General features: G+C 36.3%; 2 protein-coding genes and 1 long non-coding RNA gene across 4 annotated transcripts; 2 read left to right on the top strand and 1 right to left on the bottom strand.

Moving 5' to 3' along the window:
- Positions 1-5982: 5982 nt before the first annotated feature.
- LOC147520534 (uncharacterized) lies at positions 5983-6914 on the top strand. Its single transcript, XR_015214432.1, has 2 exons — positions 5983-6383; positions 6663-6914. It is a non-coding gene; the product is annotated as an uncharacterized LOC147520534 (long non-coding RNA).
- A 4744-nt stretch (positions 6915-11658) lies between these two features.
- Positions 11659-14158, top strand: LOC147520535 (protein WALLS ARE THIN 1-like). The gene is made up of 6 exons (XM_086592070.1): positions 11659-11931; positions 12033-12095; positions 12185-12301; positions 12429-12834; positions 13377-13528; positions 13838-14158. Exons 1-6 carry the CDS (start codon positions 11723-11725, stop codon positions 14025-14027), a joined length of 1137 nt encoding a protein of 378 aa, XP_086448196.1. The 5' UTR covers positions 11659-11722; the 3' UTR covers positions 14028-14158.
- Positions 14159-15821: 1663 nt separating this feature from the next.
- On the bottom strand, positions 15822-21983 carry LOC147520536 (protein NRT1/ PTR FAMILY 8.1-like). Of its 2 annotated transcripts, none has more exons than XM_086592072.1 (5): positions 21832-21983; positions 18211-18325; positions 17906-18123; positions 17085-17647; positions 15822-16833 (listed from the first exon to the last, which is right to left on the bottom strand). In XM_086592072.1, exons 1-5 carry the CDS (start codon positions 21841-21843, stop codon positions 15972-15974), a joined length of 1770 nt encoding a protein of 589 aa, XP_086448198.1. In that variant the 5' UTR covers positions 21844-21983; the 3' UTR covers positions 15822-15971. The 2 variants fall into 2 exon arrangements, with proteins under 2 accessions (XP_086448198.1, XP_086448197.1); XM_086592071.1 differs by lacking the exon at positions 21832-21983 and adding an exon at positions 18469-18861.
- Positions 21984-25189: the final 3206 nt, after the last annotated feature.

The raw sequence follows: 25189 nt of genomic DNA on the forward strand, positions 1-25189 counted from the left end.
TGTTTGATAACAGGGTTTTTGGTTTTGTTTCATCCCGGGTTTCCAGATAATTAAATATAATTGTTTTAAATATTGTCTGGAAATTTGGGTGTCACAAATATGTTACCTTGTTAAGTATTGATGATGGCGATGGATTCTCACAAGCCATAGTCTAAAAGCAACAAATCCAGTAATCAAGTATTTAGCAAAGAAACCAAGATACTGATCGATATTTTTTCACCATGGCTATGGACTTCACTATATTGGAAATTGGGACTACGACACAAAGGTAGTAAAATAGTCAATCATCGTGGCTAGGTCCAGTGCTCCACCCTCTTGGTTGCACGTCGATTTACAACTAGTTAAAACTTTCTGCTGGCTGTGTTTGTTAAATGTTGAGGTCTGCATAACGACTATTTACTCATTTAATTAATGCTCGTCCATGAATCCGTCGAAATTTAGCTGAAGTTTTCTTTTAAGAGCACTACTTCGGTGCGCGAGATGTATCCTGCGCAAGAATTGAGGGCCGTGGATCACTACTTTGTGATGCAATACACACGTACCCCCTTTGTGATGAGTGGCCGAGATGTGAGGGTGTACCCTACATCTCGCGCACAGGAGATTTAGCCTTCTTTTAAACAGAAGTATTTTTTTTTTCGAGATAAAGATTCTCTTTTATTTATAGCATAATAGTTTCTACATTAGGCATATACAATACAACTTGGAAGGGTCATGTCAGTGTGTTTCATAGCCCAGCTGGCTAACACATGAGCCCCAACTAAAATTAAATCTGAAACATTGGTCCAAATTAGACAGAATAAAACTCATGACACTACTAAACTTCCCGTTACAGTTATGTAAATTAGAGTTTAGCATTCTTATAACACCCCGTGTTTTTATAACGTATTTTCTATTTAATTAATTAATTTAATTGTTTATTTTAAAATTGGCTTATTGGACTCCTCGGGATATGTGGCTTGGTTTTGGGAAGTCGGTGTTGTTGGCTTTGGGTTTTGGACCCAAATATATAAACACATTGTTTCTGAATAATAGGGTTTTAGAAGAGAATAAAATATAAAAATGGAGGCACAGAAAGAAACGGATTTGCTGGAGAGGTGGAGCACGACGATTCGGGCTAGGAAAAGTTTTATTCTGAGATCTAGCTGGTTCGGAGCGCGCTAAAGGTGAGTGGATATTTCACGTTTTATTTTTTGTTTACCATCGATTTTGTGATACGAGGTACTGTTCACATGATGTTTTTTGCCAATACCATATACTGTATAGTGTAAACCCCTTTAATATTGTCGACTGATTTATACGAATGTCGCAGTAACAGTATGAAAAAAAAAACTTTGTTAATGGTGCCGTCTCTATTAGATACCATTACCATTGTTAAGTGCTACAGTAAATCCATTCTGCCAGTTGAGAGTTTAAACTGTCGAAGTCTGGACATCGGTGGGTAATGGCGTCGCCATCACCACCAAAGCACCAAACCGTCCTTCCTTTATTTTTTTGTTTGAAGTATATTTTATTTTTGATTTGTGGTGATGTTGGAACTGTGAGTGTTCTAATTGGTGTGAGATGGGTGTTGGTGTCGCGAGGTGGGCTGCTGAAGCTCCGGAGGAGCTTCAATGGAGACCAAACCGTCCTGCGTTTTTGGTTGTTTGGAATAGTTTTGTTTGGATTTTTGTTGTGAGGTTAGGCTGTAGTAGTGATGGTTGATTGTTGAAGGGAGATTGGGTACTGGAGAGTGTGAAGGGAAGCTTTTACAGCCATTAATGGCGTCGATCCCGTTTTTTTTCAGTATAAAGGAAGTGCGTTTTGTTGGTATAGGTACATGGGGTTTTTCTCCATGAACCAAACCGCGGGGTTTATTTTGGAGATGGATGGCCGGTGGTGGCTATTGTGGTGGTGGAAGTTTGGAGAGGAAGGAGATGAACAGTGAAAAAACGAATTTGGGCTTGGGCCAAAATCGTGTGGGCTCTTATGTTTTAACTTTTGGACTTTTAGTTTTTGGGCTTAAGTTAGACTATGGGCCTTAGACTTTGGGCCTTTGGGTTAGAAGAGTTTGTGGACTCTGACTTTGACTGTTGACCAGAGTGGACTCTGACTTTGACTGTTGACCAGAGTTGACTTTGACTTTGACTTTGACCAGTTGACCCGAAAATTTGACTTTTTCCTAAAATTATGATTCGGCCTAATAGGATAAGTCTAGGACTATTAACGTGTTTGGTTTTAAGCTAAGACCTTTCTATATATAATGCCAGACGTGTATTAACTAATATGTGACAAGCAAGATTTTATGATATACAACGTTATGATACTTATACATTCATGAAATTAATAACGCGTAAACCAAAAATACGTGAATCAAGATATTTCGTCGTTCTCTGAAATAATATATACAATAAATTTCAATAATGTGTAAACAAAATTTACCACCTCTTTTGGAACTCTCCACTTAAAATTTCATAATTGAGTTTTATATTTATTGATTGATGTCATATGTTAAAGGCATTTATTGAATGCGCCATAAATGGTCCGTTAAGCGTTATATAGGGGTATTCATTGAATGTGCCATGAATGACCGGGTATTCATGAATGTCTTGTGAATGACCAAATTGTTTGGACCGCCTAGAGAGGAATCCAAGGTATTTCGCCTTGCGGAGTTTACCAGATTCTTTGATTATGAGAGTGTTTGGGTTACTTTTGAATACATGGGATATCTACATATGTTATATGCAAGTTCTAACTTTTTTTGCGGGAGGGTAGGACTTAATAACATTTTGTCGCAGGACGCCGGTCCTACCCCTTTATACAAAGAAATGAATATCGGTAAGTTTTAATTCCGGTATTTAGATATTAAAACGAGATATTAGAATGAGTTAAGATAATAGAAGTTTTCTTTGGGAAGAACTATGCGGGTTGAGATAATTAACCACCGCCTTCCAAGTTCGAGAATGATTAGGTTATGATAGAGTTAAAGTGTTAGTTGGATAAGAAAAGTTTTGAAATGGTTTTATGTGGTTAATCTACTCATACCAAAGAAATTCCATTTTGCTAACCCATGTTTGCTTTGTTTGGCAAGCGTGGGTGTGTTCTTGGGAACATAGGTGGAAGGCTGATGGAACCAATGATTGTGTGATTGGGATTCTTGCCTGGAGCAGTCCGGGAGTTTATTCTATTAGGTCTATTTTTTTGAAAGTATGTAATAACGTAGTTTCCTTTTCATATGGAATGAGAATACAATGTTGAGGACCTGTTATTCTTAGAATTTTATGTTGATGATTTTTGAATGGAAGAGAGATTTTTGGAGATTATGTTGTTAAGATTCTTTATGATGTGGGTTTTAGGTTTTGACATGTGTTGATCCATTCTTGGCGCGGATTTTTTAGATTTTGATAAACCAAGTGATGTTTGAGATATTTATATTTCAAATATTCATTTTTTTTAATTGTTTAGAAAATCGGGCTGTGACAATTCTAATGACACTTTGGTTATCACCCTGCAGCTCCAGTGTCATAACATCGAGGTCCTTAGCCAATAGAGTCCCCACCTTTGCCGCAATGAGTTACGCTTCTTCTCAAGAAGTTATCGTGGACTTTTGAATGCTGATTTCATAATTGTTCCTCCTCCACTATCTCTGTCAAAGGCAAGCATCAAAGATGATATTAGTGTTGTTATTTATAAGTGGTGGGTTAGTTGAAGTACTGCTACTACTATATGTATATGGAAAAATAACAGAGTTTGAGTTAGAAATGTTTGGATCTTTTGAGTCTTCATAAGCTTTGATAGCCCTCCTCCATTGTGCTTCTCCCATGGACAGAATGGTTGTTATGTTTTTTTTTCCTGCATCAAAAATAATTTTGTTCCTATGTTCCCATATACTTATCAAGAAATGACAAACATAGATACCCAGACTACTAATATGAGCCTTCTTATTGTCAGTCCATCCCATAATCTCATCAAGCCAGTTTTTGACACCCCATTCAGCATGGGCATCAGTTCTAATGCTTGCAATGCCTGTGAACACACACCTCTAATCCAATTACATTGGAAGTGTTGGAGAATATATGGGATAATCTAAGATCATTGATTTGATCTTATTTACATATCTATTATATTTGTTTCTATTGTAATCTCTTCCCACTTTAATAAATATATGGCCTCTGTCAATTACGAAGACATGCCTTTACACAAAACTAGTTGGTATCGGAGCCAACTCCATCTCCGAAAATATGAAGTGAAGTTTCAGCATGTAGCTGACAAAAAGGACAGTGAAAGTCGCCCACCATATGCCTTGATTTTAAAACCTCTCCTGTGGGCAATCCTCCCATGTAAACTTTTCAGAATAAATTTTGGCCCCTGCCAGCAGAGAGTTTGGCCCTCCATATTCTTTGGATAGTTTTATTTTGGAAGGTAGAACTACTACATTCCCAGAGGTATTGTGTCATCAGCTTGTATGTAGATTTAACTGTGCACTTCCCTTTTGGATTGCATTTCCACACAAGGGAATCAACCTGTTCAGTTGATCTAACTTGGAAGGCTATAATAGCTTCCACCATATTTCTAGGAAATATAAAATCTAGGAAATATTCATTCCAACCATCCCTTTGATTATTCAAAATACCTATCACTTTTGTGTTTTTGTCAAAGTGAGGATTTATTAGGTGTTCCATCAGCACCACAGGCTTACCATTCAAGCATACCCATGGGTCTTTGCACACAGAAACAATGGATCCATTCTTAATTGACCATGGAATGCCAGGTTTGATAGCCTCAAAGGTTTTAACCATTCCTTTCCAAAAAACGGAAGCATGTTGAGGAATTTTCACTATATCAGCTCCTCCCCGGGCAGGCCACCATTTGTGATAGATAGCTCGGAAGGTCCTAGCCCATAGAGAAGTTTGGTCAATGAGTAGCCTCCAACATTGTTTGCCTATTAAAGCAGTATTCATGATTTTTGTATCTCTGAAGCCCAAACCTCCATTAATCTTGGGCATACATAAAGACTTCCAATTCAATGTGTGAATAGTGTTGGATTCCTCCATACCATTCCACCAAAAACTCTTGCATGTTTTATCAATGATGTTGCACACTTTGTTAGGCAAGGAGTAAGTTGTCATAAGATATATAGGTATAGCTTGAGCAATTGTTTGAACCAAGGATCAAAATATCGAATTCGGTGAATATATCGGTGTACCTAAAAACCGATATATATCAGATATATCAAGTTTTTTTGTGACCAGTCAAAATTTTGTTTTGTATGTCGATATATCGGAAATATCGTCGATTATATAGGAAATATCATATATTATATCGAAATATCGACAAAATATCGGTCAAAGTCAACAATATCGATCAAAATCAACAATTTATATCGTATATATCGGTTAATATATATCGTTATATAAAAAATTCTGATATATATCAGAAAAAAAAAAGGATCAATATTCGGTGGATATATATCGGATATATCGATGTCGCCATGTCGGTGTACAAAAAAACGATATATATCGGCGATATATCGGATATATCGGCAATATTTTGTTCCTTGGTTTGAACAAGAACAATTCTACCAGCTTGTGAGAGGACCTTTGCCTTCTCCTCTCTGATTTTTGAGAAAATTTTGTCTACTATGTAGCCAAAGTCTTCAGATTTATTTCTACTGATAACAATAGGAACACCCTAATATTTATCAATGCTTTCGAAAAGATTTACTCCCCAAAAAAAGTTTAGAACTGTTTGGTGAGTTTCATGCACATTTTTGCTGTAGTAGAGGTTTGTCTTAATGTAATTGATCTTTTGCCTATAGACATCACAATAAATATCCAAAATCCTTTTGAGGTTGACATTTATCTCAAAGTTAGCTTTGGTGAAAAGAATCAAATCATTAGCATACATAAGGTGGGATATAGAGGGTGAATTTCTTCTAATTTTAATACCATGTATATTTCCATTCTCCTCTTCTTTTAAAATGAGTCTAGAGGGGGCCTCTGATAGCATGATAAAAAAGTAAAGAGATAGAGAATCTCTTTGCCTTAAACCTCTTTGTAGAAAAATATGTTTTAATAGAGTTAAGGTTTTGAACCTTGTACTTGTATAGGCTCGCCTTTCTAAGCCCTCATTCTGGTTTCTACTGAAAGGGAAAGTTCCGGGTCCTTTAACCATAGTTAGTTATTTATACTCTCAGAGTCTCAGTGCTATAGTAAGTAAATCAATGTGGAGAAGTCCTAATAGGCTCATGGCAAACAAAAGTGTGGGTGAGAATACGTTTGCTTGGTGATCGACTAAGGAAATAAGGATCAATTCAAGTGGCAGTGGAGTACTTCATCAGTCCATTGCGATTATGATATACTAGTGGACGATACATGCGGGAATGATACGTTTGCAAATTCAACTGGGTACGTGGTCGGAAGTTTTCGCATTCACAACAATAATTAGAAATGACCACAGCTGCCATTCAGTGGATGGCCATAATGCTGGCGTACATTTTGACATCATATTTTCTTCGAAACAATCATCACTCGCACTTTCAGCAGTATGATTGGCAAAGAATATATCTGATAGATTCCTGTTGATTACTCTGATAGAGACAGACTCTAACGACCATGATAGATGCAACTCTTGCTAGCTATAGCAACTTTTGCTGTGTTCTAATTCTATTGTCCTATATGTTCCAGATTATCTCCTGTGAAACTGTGACATATACACACAAGAAGCAACAGATTTGAAGGAAGAATGGAAGATAAATTGGTATGAAACATTAAGCGTTTCTTTCCTGTCACTAAAAAACTATGAAGTGAAAGTTATGATTATTGTTCATGTTCTTTTCCTTGGTTCAAATTTGAAATATGTACGTAATTTGGGTGGAAAAGGATTTACATAGTATTCACTGAACCATAATACTGAAATGCGTTTGGACGTTTGTTTTACTAGTTAAATGGAACATTCTGCCTTGAGTGAACGAGTGGCAGCAAACAAGTTGATAGTGACTTGTTACTTACGAATCTACTTTGGCACCTTCGAAAAGATTTCTCGGTATCTTCTATTCAAAAGATTCCGATACCAGATAAGGAAAAAGAAAATAAAGATACCATCTCCACATTAAGGCCTACCCGGATTCAACTAGCATATTAGCTACCAAAGCTCGCGAGATGCCCTACGAAAGGTCCATTCTACATTTCTCAACTCCGTTTTTTAAGCTCAAGTTTTCTAAGTCAAAATAGCCATTATATTATGCAAGCTAGGAATGAGATCAACTACAATGGGTAGTGGTGTTAGTTTTAGTGGTTGTTTGTTTTTCTGAGTCTCTAAATGTTGAATGTTGGATGCTAAATGGCTCATCCTCTGAATGCTAAAGGCTGATTGTTGAATTCTGAAAAACATGTTTGTTTTATGTTATAATAACCTGGCTCTGAAGGCTGAATATAAATCATTCAGACAATTTTACTCATGTTATCTATTTTAAACACTAACTTGATTTATTGTAAAACAAAATATATATTATATTTGAAGAGGAGAGATGGATTATCAAATAAAAGAAATGATAAATAAATTTATTTAAAATATACTTTCACAAATATATTTTAACGATTTATTTTCATATTTTGTTTACTTTCATAAAATATATATGTAATTCTATTTTTAACAAAGTGGATATCATTCACCCAAAAAAATGAAAAAAATCTGTGACGCCAACGTCAAATTTTGAAAAACCTATTTTGAAGTCATAAAGGTCAAGGTAAAAAAGTAGATGGGTTCTTGAGATTGGGTTCTTAAAAAAGGGCAAGAAGGGACTTTCTCGTTTCAAGTATTATAATTCAGCATTCAAGAGAAACTTTGGTACTGAAAGTACCACTGAATGCTTAAATTACTTAAAAAAAACAAACAAATTTTAAGCATATGAATGCTTAAAACTTAAGTTTAAGAGGCTTTGAATGCTTAATTCAAAAAAAAAAACAAACAACTTTAATCTTCTCTCTGTCTACTTTCATCATCACATCTTCATAATTTTCTCATCTGTTAACTCAAGGGACGAATTCGATTTCCATGAGGCATTAATGATATTGCAACTTGGAACTGGAATTGTGATTTAGCCATTTAGATGATACTAGATTCTTCATATATAAATTAATTAGCTTCCACTCTGTTTAGGAACTAAAAAATATCGTAACTGGTCACTAGCTAGTTATTGAAAACTCTTTGCAGAATAACTTTTGCAATTTCAAAAATGCCTTGGTTTGCATTTCTTGAGCCTTCAAAACTAAAAAAGCCTCAAAGCCCTCAAGTTTCGTGTCACATTATGTCTGAGCCTTCGAAACACAGTCAGCGAAGTCATAAGAAAAAGGATTCACACTAAAAAAAAGACAGTTTCAGAAGCATCATATCAATCACCCACCATCAACAAAGAAGGGAAGTGATTGGCATAAAAACACACTAATAGAATTATGCACGCCAATAACAAAAGTCAGTTGTATGGTACACCATGTTCTCAACAAAGTATCTAACATCTCTATCCTTGAACACTAATGAAAGATACGCTAGTTGCTAATGGTGGGAATCACTTTCCATTCAAAAACACCAAGCGAAGCTCCCAAAGAGTCAGTAGTGCGTTATCGCCTAGTAGCTTTACTAAATAAGAGCCAACCAGCAAAAGGCCAAGTAAGAAGGTTATTTGGTTTTCTGCATAGATTGGGTTCAAGTCACTATCTCAACTTCTCTATCTCCTAGGAGGATTTGTAGTATCAAAACCGTTGATGCTGTTCCTATTTCAGAGGAGCAATTATTGCTCGGAGAAAATGATTTGGGGGAAAAAACAAACAATCTACGTCTATATTAGTTCAACCTTAAGCATTTGGATGCACTTAGTATTGATGTTAAATATTATCTTACATGCATGTCTTTTCTCATTTGTTTTGCCCAAACTTTCCTTGTGTGTATCAATAGTAGGAAGCACAATTGAGATGCTGTTTTGATGTGGAAGAAGTAAGATTGTTTCAGAGAATTTTCTTTTTCCCTACGGTATATATTTACTCAGTTGCATTTGTTTCACATCATCCAAATTCCAGGAAAACCGAGAAAACAAGAAAAAATTAGGTTAGGATTGCATCGTTTTGAGGAGGGCGGGATGACTTTTATATATATAACATATCATTACGATTCACAATATATATCCACACAATTTATACTCCAGTTTAATTCTAAACATAAACTTAGTCCACCAAACTCCTTCTCAGATTGTCCTTAGCTTGCAATCTAATTTACACTCCAGTTTAATTCTAAACATACATGCGTTTCATCAGTGTTTTGTTCAATAACATTATAACAAGTACGAAAAGTATCATATTTCTGCGAAGAATTTGAATTTTCAGCATGTTTGTAATTTGTATATCTCCATGCATATATTTTCTCGTTTGTCTAGATAAATCAACAAATTAAACTAAAGTATACTAGTATAGTGTACGTCTGAATAATGAATAATCACAAATGACAAAAAAAAAATGAGGATGTACTTGTGCAGCTGGCTAATAAAGCTGGTAAAATACACCTAACCCTTTCATGGTAGCTCAGTAGCGATATATAAAGATGATCATAGGCCAATGCGGCGTCGAAGACTGGTTCAAACTAGCCGGGTCAGATCGGCCCCTCTTGACCCTGCTTTTGAAAAAGCATAGCTGTCGTCTCATAAATTTACTTTAAAGGATTAAAATTACTTTGAGCAGGCTTTACTTTATGGAAATTGAAAATGATTGTGGTCTCAATCGAGCGAGCAAAATGTCTTTAAAAGCAGTAAGTTGGCGTGGAGGGACGACCGCAAGAGTGAAATGTGGTTAGTGGGATTAGTAGTGGAAACACTTCATTAGGTTTGCAACAATTTGGATTAAGACCTTGTAAATAAAAGAGACCATTAAACAAAGTCATTAAAAGAGATGTAACTCCTGCCTCTGAATTGCACCCCTTCCCTTTCTTCTTTCTTTCTCCTATTGACTTTATGACTTATCTGGCCGCCAGTTGTGAAGACGTACGTTAAAATCATACACATATTTTGTCAGTTGAAAGCTATCATAACATGTTTTCATCTGTTCTGTTATGAGCTTGATTAAATGGTCGAAAATCATCAACATTGCTATTAGTCTGTAGCTTAATATCTTAATGTCTTTTCAATTCGTACATTAATGGCAATTGAACTTTTAAATGTTGGCAGGCATTGCTTTGTTTTTTCATGAGCAAAATTAAACCTATACAGACAGTTGTACAGATATTTTCTATAGGCTAAACCGCTAAGGCACAGCCTTCATGAATCATAACTGTAGCAGTTTTCTTTTTCAGAGAAAATAGGAATCATGGATGCAAAAATGACTTGAGATGGTTAGACCACCGGTTTCCTACATGGGGTCATTTTGCTGAATAATTGTACGGTACAAACTTTTGATTTATATATTTCAAACAAATATTAAAATAATGTAGAATTCACAGTGTGATACGGAAGGGAAAGCGGAGGTGGTGGGATCAGGCATGATATTTCAATGGGGAGGAGGAGGAAGCATGGTGTACCCCTACGGCCCACAACCCCTCGTGCGTTCTATCTATATTTATGATGGCTTTATCATGATTAATAAGGTGGAGCCAAACAGAACTGATAACAGCCCAGGCAGGTTTAAACAGATAAATCTGTGGGAGTTGTCATGTCGCAATTAGGAATCTTGCAGACTTAGCACCACCAATTCAAGAGTTTAGTGCTAGTCGCCTAGTCCTACCAGTATTACCAACCTTTTTTCTTCTTTCACTTGGCATGTTGGTACTCATTATGGGCTTTTTATAAAAAAGACAGCCCAGAACTCCAGATGCACATAGTTGTGCACTTATTATGCTAGACATACTAGCTAGGCGTGAAACTCCCTCTTCAACTTACGTCATTGTAGTCAGTACTCAGTAGCCATTGTTTGTTACTCTGAAGTCTGAACTAGAGATATGCTGATAAGCAATTACAAAGCATTATGAAGACTTCATACAAATCTGAACAAACTCCGTTAGAATTTAATGACACTCTTAAGTGAATATCAATTTTTTATAAGGAACAATACGAGTACACACTCAAATTAATTTTACGCAGAATTTGACCACGCCTTGTCAGTAGTAGGACAAAATTCCGTTCTTCAGGACCCGATAGATATTGATACATCGCCATATCTAACATATATTGGACCATTACTTTCAAACAGACTTAATTCTATAGGGTTTTAGAATCTGCTAACGAACTTAAAATGTTAGAAATTAAATTTAAATTTAAACTAATCTACAAGAATGATTCAAAGCTTCAAATTTCTGGGACAGAGGGTTTTGCTCCCCAGTGGTCACTAGTTCGATTCCTCTCAAGGCCACTGGTCGAATTTTAAACCAGGGCCCAAATTAGTCGAGGTGTGCGTAAGCTGGCCCGGCCCGGACACCCGATTTGCCAAAAAAAACAAAGGATTTTGCTAAAACTAAAAGCATTACAGTACAAATTAGCAAATACCAAAGGGCCAGAATGTGGGAGACAACCAGAACAACTCAGGAGTGCTACTAGTTAATAACAGTTTGACATAACGTCTTTCTCGGGTCCCCTTTGTGGGACACCTTTCATCCTACCTCTCTTTCCTCTCAACTATATGTACCTCCTCAATCTCTCATCTTCCCACTCACTTCACTTTCCCTCCACCTCCTCATTCTGTTAACCTTCTCTTGGTGTTCCCGTGCTTCAATGGCAGATACCACTACAAGCAGAATGTGTGTTGTTCCTGAAAAAACCAAGCTGCACTTGGCCATGTTGGCCTTGCAGTTTGGTTATGCTGGATTTCATGTTGTTTCAAGATTTGCCCTTAATATGGGTATTAGCAAGATTGTGTTCCCTGTCTACAGGAACATCATTGCTTTGATTCTCCTGGCACCCTTTGCATATTTCCTAGAGAAGTGAGCACTTAAATTTTTTCTTAAGTAACCACTTGTTTATAAATTAATATTTTGTTTTCTTAGGGAGTGACTGCTTATATATGTAAATTGTATATCTGTAGGAAGGAGAGACCAGGAATGACTGTCTCTATTCTTATTCAGTTCTTCCTCCTTGCACTCATTGGGTAAGCTCGATTTCTCATGAAAGCAAAATGCTACCCAAAAACAGAAGATTTGATATATTAACTGAATGAATTGAGTTGTTTGATACTAGAATAACTGCAAATCAAGGATTCTACTTGCTGGGATTGGACAACACATCACCAACCTTTGCTTCAGCAATACAGAACTCAGTTCCAGCCTTAACTTTCCTCATGGCTGTTGCACTTAGGTAAATAACTTAACTCCTTTATCTCAGACACTCTTTCGTTTATTTATTTATTTATAATACAATATCTTTCTAGGGGTGTAGGTGTTTTTATTTGATTTGTTGTCTTTATGTTGTTCTGGGCTGGCAGGATAGAACAAGTTCGATTAAAAAGAAAAGATGGGATAGCAAAAGTGTGTGGAACGCTCCTTTGTGTATTTGGAGCAACAGTAATTACACTCTACAAAGGCCCTACCATATACAATCCATCTCCTACACTACACCAGGAATCCTCATTATTGCTATCTCTTGGAGATGCTAAGGGGAAGAATTGGACCTTGGGGTGCATCTATCTTATTGGTCATTGCCTATCATGGTCAGGGTGGCTTGTGTTTCAAGCACCTGTGCTCAAGAAATACCCAGCTCGCCTTTCTGTTACCTCCTACACTTGTTTGTTTGGTGTGATTCAGTTTTTGATCATTGCTGCTGCCATGGAGAGAAATGCCCAAGCTTGGCTTATTCATTCTAGCGGTGAACTATTCAGTGTATTCTATGCTGTGAGTATATTTCCAGCCCGATTAGTGCCTCATTGAAGTACTAACATTTTTCTGAAGTCCAAAAGTCATGATATTAAATACCTGTAGTACTAAATTTAGTCCACTTGAAGTGCACAGAAGTACACAACCAAAGTCAGCTAGAGTACAATGAAAATAAGTCAGCAACCAGAATGGTGTAAGGCCTTAAAAGGGGGCTTGGCGCAATCACCAATTGCATTTGGATGTTTGCATATTGTTATCCATAATTAACATCGTTGGTATTTCATGAAGATAACTAGACAAGTGATTAATTACCAAAAAAAATAAATAGATAAGTGATTCCCATAGACTTTTAACATCACAAAAAATTGACCCAAAAATACTTGAAATCTAAAAAATTTGCGTAGTGCTAAGTGCTAACTTGCCATGCCTTGCAATGATCACGATCAATACGTATCCACCAGTGAAAGAATAAATTATCAAGAATAGAAAACGTACTTTAATCATTTATGAAAATAAATACCCGAAATAGTGGTAACAAAGGGCGGTTCATTTTGTTGCAGGGATTTGTGGCTTCGGGGATTGCCTTTGCTGTACAGATATGGTGCATCGACAGGGGTGGCCCAGTGTTCGTGGCCGTGTATCAACCTGTTCAGACCTTAGTTGTCGCCATCGTGGCTTCCATCGCTTTAGGCGAGCAGTTCTACTTGGGAGGGTAGGTCCACACTCTTTTTCCTTCCTTCTCAGAAGATCATCAGCTCAACTACACGTACCCCACAGCCCAGAGAAACTGTTAAACTGAATCATAAACGTCCAAAATACCGTGTGGTGTTGGACTCAATAGGCATAAATGGCCTACTTGCCAGTGCTTCCCATCGTGTGCATTATGGATGGACAACTTTGCAAATGACCCGCCACCCACATCCATCCGATTTTCTAACTTTCCTTCTTTGTAAAATTTGTGATAATGTGGTTCGATGATCCAATGCTTTTGTACTAATTTTTTTGTGTAATGTGGTTACAGGATCATCGGCGCCATATTGATTATAATTGGACTCTACTTGGTTCTTTGGGGCAAGAGTGAAGAGAAAAAGTTGGCTTTGGCAACGGCTGTGATACCATCAACCATGGAGAATGGAAACAACAGAACATCAAGCCACACCAAATCAACTCTTGCTCAGCCACTACTTCCTTCACTAACTGAGAATGTGTGATTAAGATAAACCAAAAAACCTTAAGCTATAGTGATGGTCACTACATGACTAGTTTAACTATAAAAAGTGTGCTTTGTGTGTAGTTTTGCTTTACTACGGACTTTTTTTATATAGTGATCATTTGTCGTTAAGATCTTTATCTTTTCATATGGGCCCGCTAGGTTAAAACCCAATCTACTTTAACAATTTGGCCTATGCTCAGAGCCTCAGATTGATATTTAGATATGTTTTTATGGTACGATTTGTTAAAGAAAACAAACTGCAATGGAATGTGATGGTGATGATGATAATGATAATGATAATGATGATGGCATGGACGTTACATGACTTACATCGAAGCTCTTTTTACCTGAAATGAAAATTAATGAACAAAATCTACTTACCCTACCATACAGACCCTCATGTTAGAACTACAACATTGAGAAGAAAGTGAAGCGTGTCATGTTCCATCATTCCCTATATTCATACAAAGGGAACTGAAATTATAGTTTTAGCAGTTGTTTTTTTCCGATAATTATATAGGTTTAAAGTTTATAATTGTTTGCGAAAGCTAGTTTGATACTTTGATTACATATGAGATATTTCCCCCCCACTCTTCAACTCTTCAGTGAAAATTTCATTATATCGGAGTATACTCATCGTATATTCGTATTAAACAATTTTCTCAAAAATAGATTGCACCTTAAAACCGGTATAAAGCTGGAATTCGTTGATTTCGGAGACTTGTCCTACTGCTACTGAAATTGAAAATGGTACTCACTTTGATTTCGTTCTCCAAACACACGATCAATCAGGAAGCATATGCATTTTAAAAACGAAGGTTTGGAAAATTGATCGCGGTAACTTTATGAAGGTCGACTCCGCTTGTAAGTCTATGAGGCACCGCCACCAGAGCCAGAGACACAGCTATACCCTCGAATTCCAAATTGGATTTTAAGGTTTAAGTGACAAGATGCATCATACGTGACCATATGGGCTTCCCTGTGTTGGGGAAAACAATATATCTCCACTAAAATAATTTGTACTCGGACAATCTACTACTTCAATAAAAAAATCCAATTTTTCATTACAACCAACAACCACAATTTAAACTATGGATATAACTACCACAAACTAGCAATAGACATATATAAAACAAGTAAAACATAGCACAACACAAGATGTAACGGGGGTTCGGCCAATAATACCTACTTCCACAAGAACAAATCCTTTTATAAGTGTGAGAAGAAAAATTATAGTCACTCCTCTCAAGTCTCTCCACCTTACTAGATCTGTCATGTCATCTCCCCTTACAAGTTTTTATCTTTGCAAGATTGGTCTCAAAATTGGGTAAGACTTGGTTTTCCAAAACCTAACTTCTGTTTTTATAGTAATATGAAATTTCGGTGAGTCTGCGAAATTTCACGTTTACTGTAGAAAAATTAGAACCTGAGATGTTAATGCATGAGCCCGAGCACACTCTTGGCAAGACCAATCTGAACGCGCGCCCTATTATTTTTCCATCTCAAAACTCCAGCTGACATGTTTCGTGAGATGCTGAAAAAAAAACTATCTTCTTTTTCACGGAAAGGGCGCGGGCGCGCCTTAGTCACGGTCAATCTGAACGCGCACGCACTCAGACTTCTTCACACGAACAGTACCTGTTTCTCTCCATCATCCTCATCCTCATGTGAGGGATAACACCAAAACCATCAACATTGAACGAGTACGTATTAGTGTATTACACAGACACTTATGTAGATTTCTATATTTGAGTTTTTATTAATCTGATGGAGTTCGAGGACAATCTTAAGATTTTTACTATTGCACGTTTGACAACAAAAGATATAGTTCTTGTAATTAAGTTGAAAGAATGATTTGAAATACAAACTTGTTTTGAAGCTACAGGACGAACACAAAATATGTAATTACATCTTCCACTACATCTGAACTTCCACATCTTTTTTAGCCACTTCTTGATCTATCAAACTCAGTACCACCCGCCCGATCAATCATAGACTCATCTCTCACAGTGTTACCAACTCCATCACTAGCCTTGAAACGCCATGAAACTAACAAGTATACAAAGAAATTAACAGCGTTAATTGCAGCAATTACCCAGTAGAACTTGTCAAGCCTACTTGTATTTAAGGTGTTCCTTAACCACCCTTCTTGTACACCACCTGTTGCACTTTGAATGATCTTAACAAGTGCAGTACTTAACCAACTCCCAATGCCAATTTCACTTAGGAACAATGCACTACTAAGACTTCGCGTTCCATCAGTCGCTTCATCATAAAAGAACTCCAATTGTCCTACATAAGTAAATACTTCAGCACTACCTACTAGGAAAAACTGGGGGAGAAGCCAAAAAACACTCATGGACCCTGGTTTTGGATGATCCTCTCTCCGCCTCTTTTCGACTACAGCAGCTGATATGAGGGCAAAGATTGAAATGAATAGCCCTACTCCCATACGTTGTAATGAGGTTATACCCCGTCTGTGACCTGTGCAGCGACGTAATATTGGAACAACCAAACCTTCATAGAGGGGGACGAGGATTAGAGCATTTATAGCAGCGAATATAGCGACAGAGCCGGGTGGGATTTCAAAGCTGGAACCAAGATGTCGGTCCATGAGGGCGGCCTGACTAACGAAGAAGGTGGACATCTGAGCAAATGAGATGGCGAGTGCTATGGTGGATGCCCAAATTGGAAGAACTCTGATAAATGATTTGAACTCTTCTACTTGAGTGACTGTGCACAGTTTCCATCGGTTGGTAGTGCTGGCCTCATGGTCTGTTATAACTGCTGCTTTGTCCAAGAACCTGGGAATGGAATACTCAAAACCTTAATTGTTGATTGTGAGATCGTAAACAGCTTATCATACTTGCATATTCATAAATTGTGTGTGCAATTTCAAGATGAGCTATAAATTCTGACTTGGTGCTAAAGCCCAAACTGATCAAATCAAGGACTTAAGCGAAGCTGAGATCAAGTTTGGCCCTCTCTCAAAATCTAAAATATCAGAACTAAATTGTGTCGTCCCTTAACTAAATAGCGTTCAAACATGAAATACCTATATTGAGTTGATTGTGGAAGCTTCCCTGCACCAATAATATCTGACTCCCTGGAGTTAACCTCGTAAAGTTGTGTATCTTGGCTCAACCGTACACCTTTCCTATGGTTCCTCACAGAAGCCACACCAACCTGAACGAACCTTGTGAAGGCACTCCCCGTTGGCTTCTGGTACCTATAAAATCGCACTCCCGCCGCAAGTATAAAGATTGAGCTGATCGTTGCGGCTGTAGGGATGCCAAACCCCCAAACCCAACCCTTCTTCTCTTGTATATATACTAGTACTGTGATACCTAGAAGTGCACCCATGTTGATAGCAAAGAAGAACCAGTTGAAGAATGAGTATTTCTTTTGGACTTCTTTTTCATCCTCAATATCGAACTGGTCAGCTCCGAATGTGGATACACATGGCTTAATACCACCTGTCCCAAGCGCGATCAAGCCTAGTGCACAGTATAGGAAGGCTGTCTGGCGTCCTGTTGCTGGTTTGCAATTAATTCTACCGATGCAAGGTGGTGGACGTAGGCTGTCTAAGGAAGCTGAAAGTGTTAGCAGGACCATTCCCTGTTTAAAGGAGAAAGCAAAATCAGGATCAGTCCACTATGAACGTGATTACAAGTTGGGTTAACTACTCAACTAGATGAGCCAATTAGGATTTCCTCCCTACTAGATGGGGAAATTAGGATCTCCCCCCCTCCCCAATACACAAAAAATACACGGTCAACCTTTTTTTTTTTTGTGTATTTGGGGGAGACCCTAATTGGCTCATCTAGTGGGGGTAACACTAACTAACCCTTACAAGCAGTGGCCAAACTTTCATACCACTGCGTAGATGCAAGAGAAAGTGATGATGGTTTTGAATCTGCCCAAATAAGCATCAGCAATGAAGGCTCCTAAAATTGTTAAAACAAATGCAGCTCCAATCCAGTCGGTGACGTGAGTGGCTGCATCTGGAAGAGATTGGTGCATCGCGCCTACTAAATAAGACACCATAGTCACCGCAATTGCATAAAACGCCAATCTCTCTGCAACCTCGTTCACTAAAACAACAACAATACCTCATAGTCTCAGTAAATTAGAAGTTACAAAAGAAACACTAATCTAGTGATTAAGAATAGAATGTGCACCTATAATGAATGGTGAGGCCTTCCATCCTCCCGTTTCCCGCTTGTCCGCAATATTGCCTCGTATGTCCACACAGCCGTTACTCACTAACGTTGTAGATGGCTGAACATCCTTCTTCTGTTAAGAAACTTCTCAGTACAAAGATAACTATAATTTTTGTTGAAATATCAGTTTTAGTCCTAGGCACCTAATCTTTAGGCATTATTAGCATAGAATGTATTCAAGTAAACTAAACACAGTGAAGCGCAAAGTAAACATACCTTTTCATATTGTTCATGATATTCGTGAACTATGCCCATAAGGGGTTGAGACGCCTTTGTTTTTGGCTCAACCTCTAGTTCTATACTCTTCATGGAGACTTAACTGAGGTTTAGACTAAAAAGATAATCTGAAGGAGAATTTCAGTTGAAGATTTGATGTTTCAAAGCAGTACTATAGGCACTAATGGTTAGGGATCTTATTGAAAAGAGCTTCTTTGTTTCAAGTTCCAACTTCTAACCTGAAGCATTATTTGTAGGTATGTAGTACTAGTTTGAGTTCAAAATTTTAAATGGTCTGTCATTGGTTGTATCTTGAAAGTTAATATTATGTTGACGGACGGCACAGTATTAGGTTCTCTTTTGGAAGGAAATGTTCGTAAGAAAACGTTACACATTAAACCAACTTTCAGAGCAGCACAGGATATTGATGTTACGAAAAGTGGGAAGTAGGACTGATTCAAAAAGCCGTCCTAATAAATTCGGTCAACCAAATCTAGTTGAGTGTCAATAATACGTACTTCTTGTATTGGTTTAGTGCTAAGTAGGTTGGAATCCAGTTTCGAATCTCAATTAATTTTAGTTTACAAATCTGATAGTACTATTGTACGAGTTACTCTTCGTGATAAGATACTGATCAAATTGTGTGTTTTCACCACCACAAGATGGCCGGTTTGAGCATGTGTTAGGATCAGTGTTATCAGACCCAGTCCGGAGGTCAAGCCGGTGAAGGGACTGGGTCATTGGATTAGTGGTTGGACCAGTGGCTCACTACTTGAAATAAATCTAAAATACTTTAAAAAATGCGGCTGTTAGCTACAGTCCAACAACAGTATTTTATTAATTTTTTATTTAACTCTTGGTCTCTTCAACTATTTTGTTTGGACAGAATTGCCCGTATCCAATCCAATTGATTAAATTACAAAACACCTAATCAAAATGTTAAAGTCAATTTGAAATAATAATAAATATAATTATGTCATTTAGACTCAACACACTTTTTCCACACCACATAATCGGGTCGGGTAGACCCGAATCCAACCCAACCCGATTACCGAATATATTGGGTTTGGGTTGCTTTTCATATCCGGTTATGTATTCAGGTCGGATTCGGATATGTCGGGTTCGGGTTTGGATATAATTTTTGGTTTTTTTAAAAAAAATTTAAGTGTTATCTGATCGGGTTAGTCGGGTTCGGATATTCAATTTTGATCTTAATCGGGTTCGAATATTGTGAAACTATTCGGATTCGGATATAGCCATATCCTACCCAAACTCGACCCGATCCCTGCCCTAATAATAGCTACTAAGCATCATGTGCGGAGCACATGCATCATGCTAGTATATATGTATACATTCGTATATTAGTAATACCCTTCGTTGGAATAGTGGCAAGACAATTGATGTGTAAGTTGGTCGATGTGTGGAACCAAGGTTCGAGTCTATTTGCTTGCAAGCAATTTATTTATGAATTTATAAGAATATGCACAATTAGGTTGAGTCTTTATCCTTAAAGCAATATTTTATTAGTTACAGAATCCAACACCATTGGACTCAGCCCCACTAGGCCAGGCAGGATCAAATAACACGATATTTGTTAGTTTTGTTGCAAAGAGAATTATATAACCGTTAGAGCATTCCCAACTCTCATTTTTTATCTTCTTGGTGAGAAGTTGTTAGGAGTTGCACAATGTAGAGCTGGCTTTAAACTTCTGACGGGATGTTTCATTCTATCTTTTAAAAAAAAAAAAAAAAAAAAAAACATTAGGGACCGGATGAAAGAAAAAAAAATCGGGGACAAAATGAAACATCCCGTGGGACAAAAAAAAAAACCAAATAAAAGTTAAATGCGAATATTACAACGCGACAGCTATCTCAGTAGCAAGTGCAACTCTCATTGTAACTTAGTGAAAAACTACTTTCATTGTCACCATTTTATATCGCGCCATTTGTTTGACCTCTTTTCTCGGGTTCTTTCCTAGGGTTCTTCCTCTCCTTTCTATTCACACATTTTTTTTTTTTCTTATACTGGCAGTCCCTTGTCCATCCAGCCTCTTTTTCATCCCACACTTAGATTTCCTCCACGTGACCCTCTTCTCATGGTATTTTTCAACATCCTCATTTTTCTTTGGCCCATTTTACACTTATTAATCAAGAGCCCAGATTACTTTGGAGGCCCAATATTCCAGTCTTCATACTTTAGATCTATGGGCCTCATAGGCCTAAATAAGGCCATAACAACGCTATTGTTTTTAGTTTAATAAAAATAACAAGTTGTTATTTCCCCACAAAGTGGTTTACATTGGGAATGCTATAATGACAGGATGATTTGAGCTATGTGTTCATTATGAAATGACGTGTAACATTTCATTTGACCACACAGTCAGTTATGGAAAGTTTGAAACCATACCCTCGCATATCTTATCGAAAAAAAATTAAAAAACAAAACAAGTTGTAGCCGCACAAACTCAGAGAGCAAACGCAGGGTCTGACATGGGATTTCTATGTCAAAATATGCATGTTTTGGGTCATGGAATCTTTACTTCTTTAGTGATGTTATTAACATACTCAAAAATGATTGAGTGGATGAGCGTCAATGAGTGATAATGTTAACAACTGACGCTGAGTATTATTGAGCTTTAACTGATCATGTCATCTCCACCAATATTCAGACTTACAGGGCTGTGTATGTCCTGGTCTCCCACCGAGTTTTCGTGTATTCTTGGGTATGCCACCAAGTGGCGCAATTTTAGTCAACCGGAATTAATGACGATGTAATTTGGTAGAACCGTTAATATATTTATCTATTACCAATTTTCCACTACCATTGTTATTGTATTTGTTAACAATACAGCTAGGGAGATGGAGATTGCAAAAAGGCCATTCAATATTTGAGAAATCCAGATGCAGTGGCGAATTGGAAGATATCTGTTGAGCATTGTAAGTTGTAACTAAGCTTTCGGCCGAATTGTAAAGCCCAACATCAGACAGCATTGTAGCAAGTAGCAATACGCTCCAAGTTAATTATTGGGCTCTTACACGCTCGCCAGGCCCATAGATAATATTTTCAGCATCAAGTTTCAAGTGGGTATAGTTTCAACTTTCAAATTACCATTTAGGCATTTAGAGAGTTACGGAGTGAAATATGTGTGATATTGTGGACTTATCAATATATTGTGGAGTTTGGTTTACATGGCTACATGATATCAATTTTGCTCAAAAACAGATGAACGAAGGGTAAAATTCCACTTCATCAAAACTCAATCCAACCCTAGTATGTACAGGATATAAATCTTGCCAAAATAAACAGATGTATAAAATTCCAATCCATCAAAATTCTATCAATATCATGGTAAGAATTAGTACCTTTTTAACCATTGGAGACTTGGGCTTTGATCAATATCGTTTGTGATGGAGTCCTACAAGCATACGCTGTAATGACGATATTCCACCAGCTCAATCCTAGCGGAGGCCTTAGGCGGAAGCTCTAACTTGAGGGGGATATTCCACCGGCTCAACGCTAGAATATCTTAGGCGGAAGTTCTAACTTAAGGTCCTGTCAAACCATAATTTTGAAATTTTAGTTATACAATTGCTACCCCTTTTATAAACTTGTTGAGTCTAATGATAGTAACTTTAGCAAGATAAGAAGATTGAGTTTCGGAGGTTGTCTTGCTGGAAATTCAACAAATATTGGAATTTTCGGATGTTTTTTACTATTTTTAGCCACTTTTGTAACATGATAAATGAAGATTATTGCCTATTTTAAGGATGCTTTTATGAGATTTATTCCTATTATATAGGGAGTATCTTCTTCTTTTATAGGAGGTCTTTCTTTTCTTTAGATATATACTAGATTTTGGACCCGGGCATACGCCCGGGATCTATTACATATTTTGTGTGCTGAAAAGGCTTTATAAAATGTCTCACACAAATTTTCGAATCAGAATATATTTTTATTGAAAATAAATCGAAATATGTTAATGAGCAGCGATTATGGTGCATAAGTACTTAGAAATTAAGAGATCAAATTGAGATAGCATCTTTACTTTATGGTTTAGAATATTAATCCATAATTTTCAAATAAAATTATCTTAAACTCGATCTAGCTTGTATAATAGTTTTTTTAGATTTATGGTGATTTAGCGACAAATTTTTGAATCAAAATATATTTTTATTGAAAATAAACCGAAATCGTTAATGGCGTGATTATGGTGCATAAGTCTTTGGAAACTAAGGGATCAAATTGAGATAGTCAAGCGGTGATTATGGTGTATAAGTATTTGGAAACTATGAGATCAAATTGAGATAGCCTCTTCACTTTGTGGTTTAGGATATTAATCCGTAATTTTCAAATAGAATTATCTTAAACTCGATCTAGCTTGTATAATAGTTTTATTAGATTTATGGTGATTTAACGGTAAATCATCACCACTCGGCTTTCGTACTAATGTGTGTACAAATCACTAAAATAGATTGATTGTTTCCATATCCTCAAATAATACACTACTCCCACTTGAAAAGATTTATCACATGAAGCGTGTCCCCTGAGAGCGGGTGCCGTTATATTAAATTATTCTAAAAAATATTAGCAACTATGCATAGCTATGAGATATAAAAATTATATTAATTAATCAATTAAATTTCTTGCACCACTCTCTATAAAAAGGAAGCATCAACATTTGATAAAACTCATCGACTTCTTTTCATTGTTAGTTTTAACAATAGAAGTTTGATTGAAGTTTTTTGAGAATGTCTAATTTGGTGAAGATAATATTGAAGCTATTTGAATAGCAAGGCATTCCCAATCACAATAAAAGAAGTATGATAAACATTACTTAAAATGCAAAACTATATTTGTCGAGACATTTATTCCCCCTACATATAATACAAATATATTTTAGGGTTATTAGTTGAATGCATTTGCATCAAGTTTATGATTTTTCATTAATTATTCTTTGAGGTTAGTTTAATGTAGTACGTTGCATCCAGTTTCCAAATTCTCATTAATTATTTTTTGAGGTTAGTTCAATGCAGTTGTATCAAGTTTCCGATTTCCTATCAATTATTATTTAAGGTTAGTTGGTGCAATTGCATCCATTTTATGATATCCGTTACTTATTCATTAAGGTTAATTGAGTCTGAGTTGCATCTAGTTTTTATGTTTTAGTTAATTAGTATTTGAGATTAGTTTATTGAATTTGCATCCAGGTTCTAATATCTCGTTAATTACTCTTTGAGGTTAGTTCAATACATCGCATCCAATTTCGATCTCTGTTAATTGTTTTTTCTAGGTTAGTTCGATAGTTTACAATTTTTATACGGTTGCATACATGTAAGAGTCTGTTTTTTAAACCCACTTTCATTTTGGGTTCCTTATTACTCGTAATTACTCATGTGAGAAGGCTAAAAACCGACATTTATGCTTTGAGGTCGGTCGCGATGCGATTACATTCGACTTTTCGATTTTTAGTTAACTATTTTTTTGAGGATATTTCAATGCATTTGCATCCAATTTCTGATTTCCGTTAGTTAATATCTTATTTTAGTTTAATGCGGTTGCATCTAGTTTTTGGTTTTTGTTAATTATTCTTTGAGGTTAGTTCAATGCGGTTGCATCCAATTTCGAATTTATGTTAATTGTTCTTTGAGGTTAGTTCAATGCATTTGCATCAAGTTTTCGATTTCCGTTAATTATTTTTTTTGAGGTTAGTTCAATGCAGTTACATCACATTTATAATTTCCCGATAATTATTCATTTAGGTTAGTTCAGTGTAGTTTCATCCATTTTTCAATGTTTCGTTAATTAGTCTTTGAGATTAGTTCATTGCATTTGGATCTAGTTTTCAATTTCCCGTTAATAACTCTTTAAGGTTAGTTCAATACATCTGCATCTAGTCTCTGATTATTTATGCTTTGAGGTTAGTTCGATGTAATTATATCTGGTTTTTTATTTCCCGTTAATTATTTTTTGAGATTATTTCAATGCATTTGCATTTAGTTTCCGATTTCCCACCAATTATTCTATGAGGTTAGTTTAATGCAGTTGCATTCGGTTTTTTATTTTATGTTAATTATTTTTTGAGTTTAGTTCAATGTATTTGCATCCGGTTTCGATTTCGCCTATTAATTATTATTCCGAGGTTTGTTTGATGTATTTGCATACCGTTTCGATTTCCCATTAAATATTTTTCAAGGATTTGTATACAATTTCTAATTTCCCTTTAGTTATTATCTAACGTTAGTTTAATGCAATTGCACCCAGTTTTCAATTTCTAGTTAATTACTTTTTTAGTTTAGTTTATTGCATTTGCATAAAGTTTCCAATTTCCGTTAATTACTCTTTTGAGCTCGGTTATGCATTTGAATCAATTTTCGATTTCCTTTTAATTATCCAATGTGGTGTATAATACCAACTTCTCTTGATCCATCTCAGTAGTGTCTTGCAAACATGACATAAAAAGTAAATTATGTTTGATTTACTATGTGGGATCATTGAAGATTACCAGTTCCCGATTTTCCATTAATTATTCTTTAAATTATGCATGACTTATACTATGTAGAATCTTCAAAGATTATCTACGAACGGGTGTTGTTATATTAATTATTTTGAAAAATATTTGTAAATATGCAAAACTTTTATATATTAATATTATATTGATCACTCAACCAAATTTCTTATAACGTGAAAACCTTATTCTCCATTAAAAAAAAATAACTCATG

Source organism: Coptis chinensis, chromosome 2 (genome assembly GCF_015680905.1).
Source record: "Coptis chinensis isolate HL-2020 chromosome 2, ASM1568090v1, whole genome shotgun sequence".
Lineage (NCBI taxonomy): Eukaryota > Viridiplantae > Streptophyta > Magnoliopsida > Ranunculales > Ranunculaceae > Coptis > Coptis chinensis.

Bases quoted from the DNA above. Each gene is read 5' to 3' on its own strand.
- LOC147520535 (XM_086592070.1), top strand. From the start codon at position 11,723: ATGGCAGATACCACTACAAGCAGAATGTGTGTTGTTCCTGAAAAAACC. The intron at 12,096-12,184 runs GTAAGCTCGATT...GTTTGATACTAG, and splicing joins TTCCTCCTTGCACTCATTGG to AATAACTGCAAATCAAGGAT. The intron at 13,529-13,837 runs GTAGGTCCACAC...ATGTGGTTACAG, and splicing joins GAGCAGTTCTACTTGGGAGG to GATCATCGGCGCCATATTGA.
- LOC147520536 (XM_086592071.1), bottom strand. From the start codon at position 18,561: ATGAAGAGTATAGAACTAGAGGTTGAGCCAAAAACAAAGGCGTCTCAA. The intron at 18,326-18,468 runs GTATGTTTACTT...GTTTCTTAACAG, and splicing joins ATCATGAACAATATGAAAAG to AAGAAGGATGTTCAGCCATC. The intron at 16,834-17,084 runs GTATTTCATGTT...TTCCATTCCCAG, and splicing joins CCACAATCAACTCAATATAG to GTTCTTGGACAAAGCAGCAG.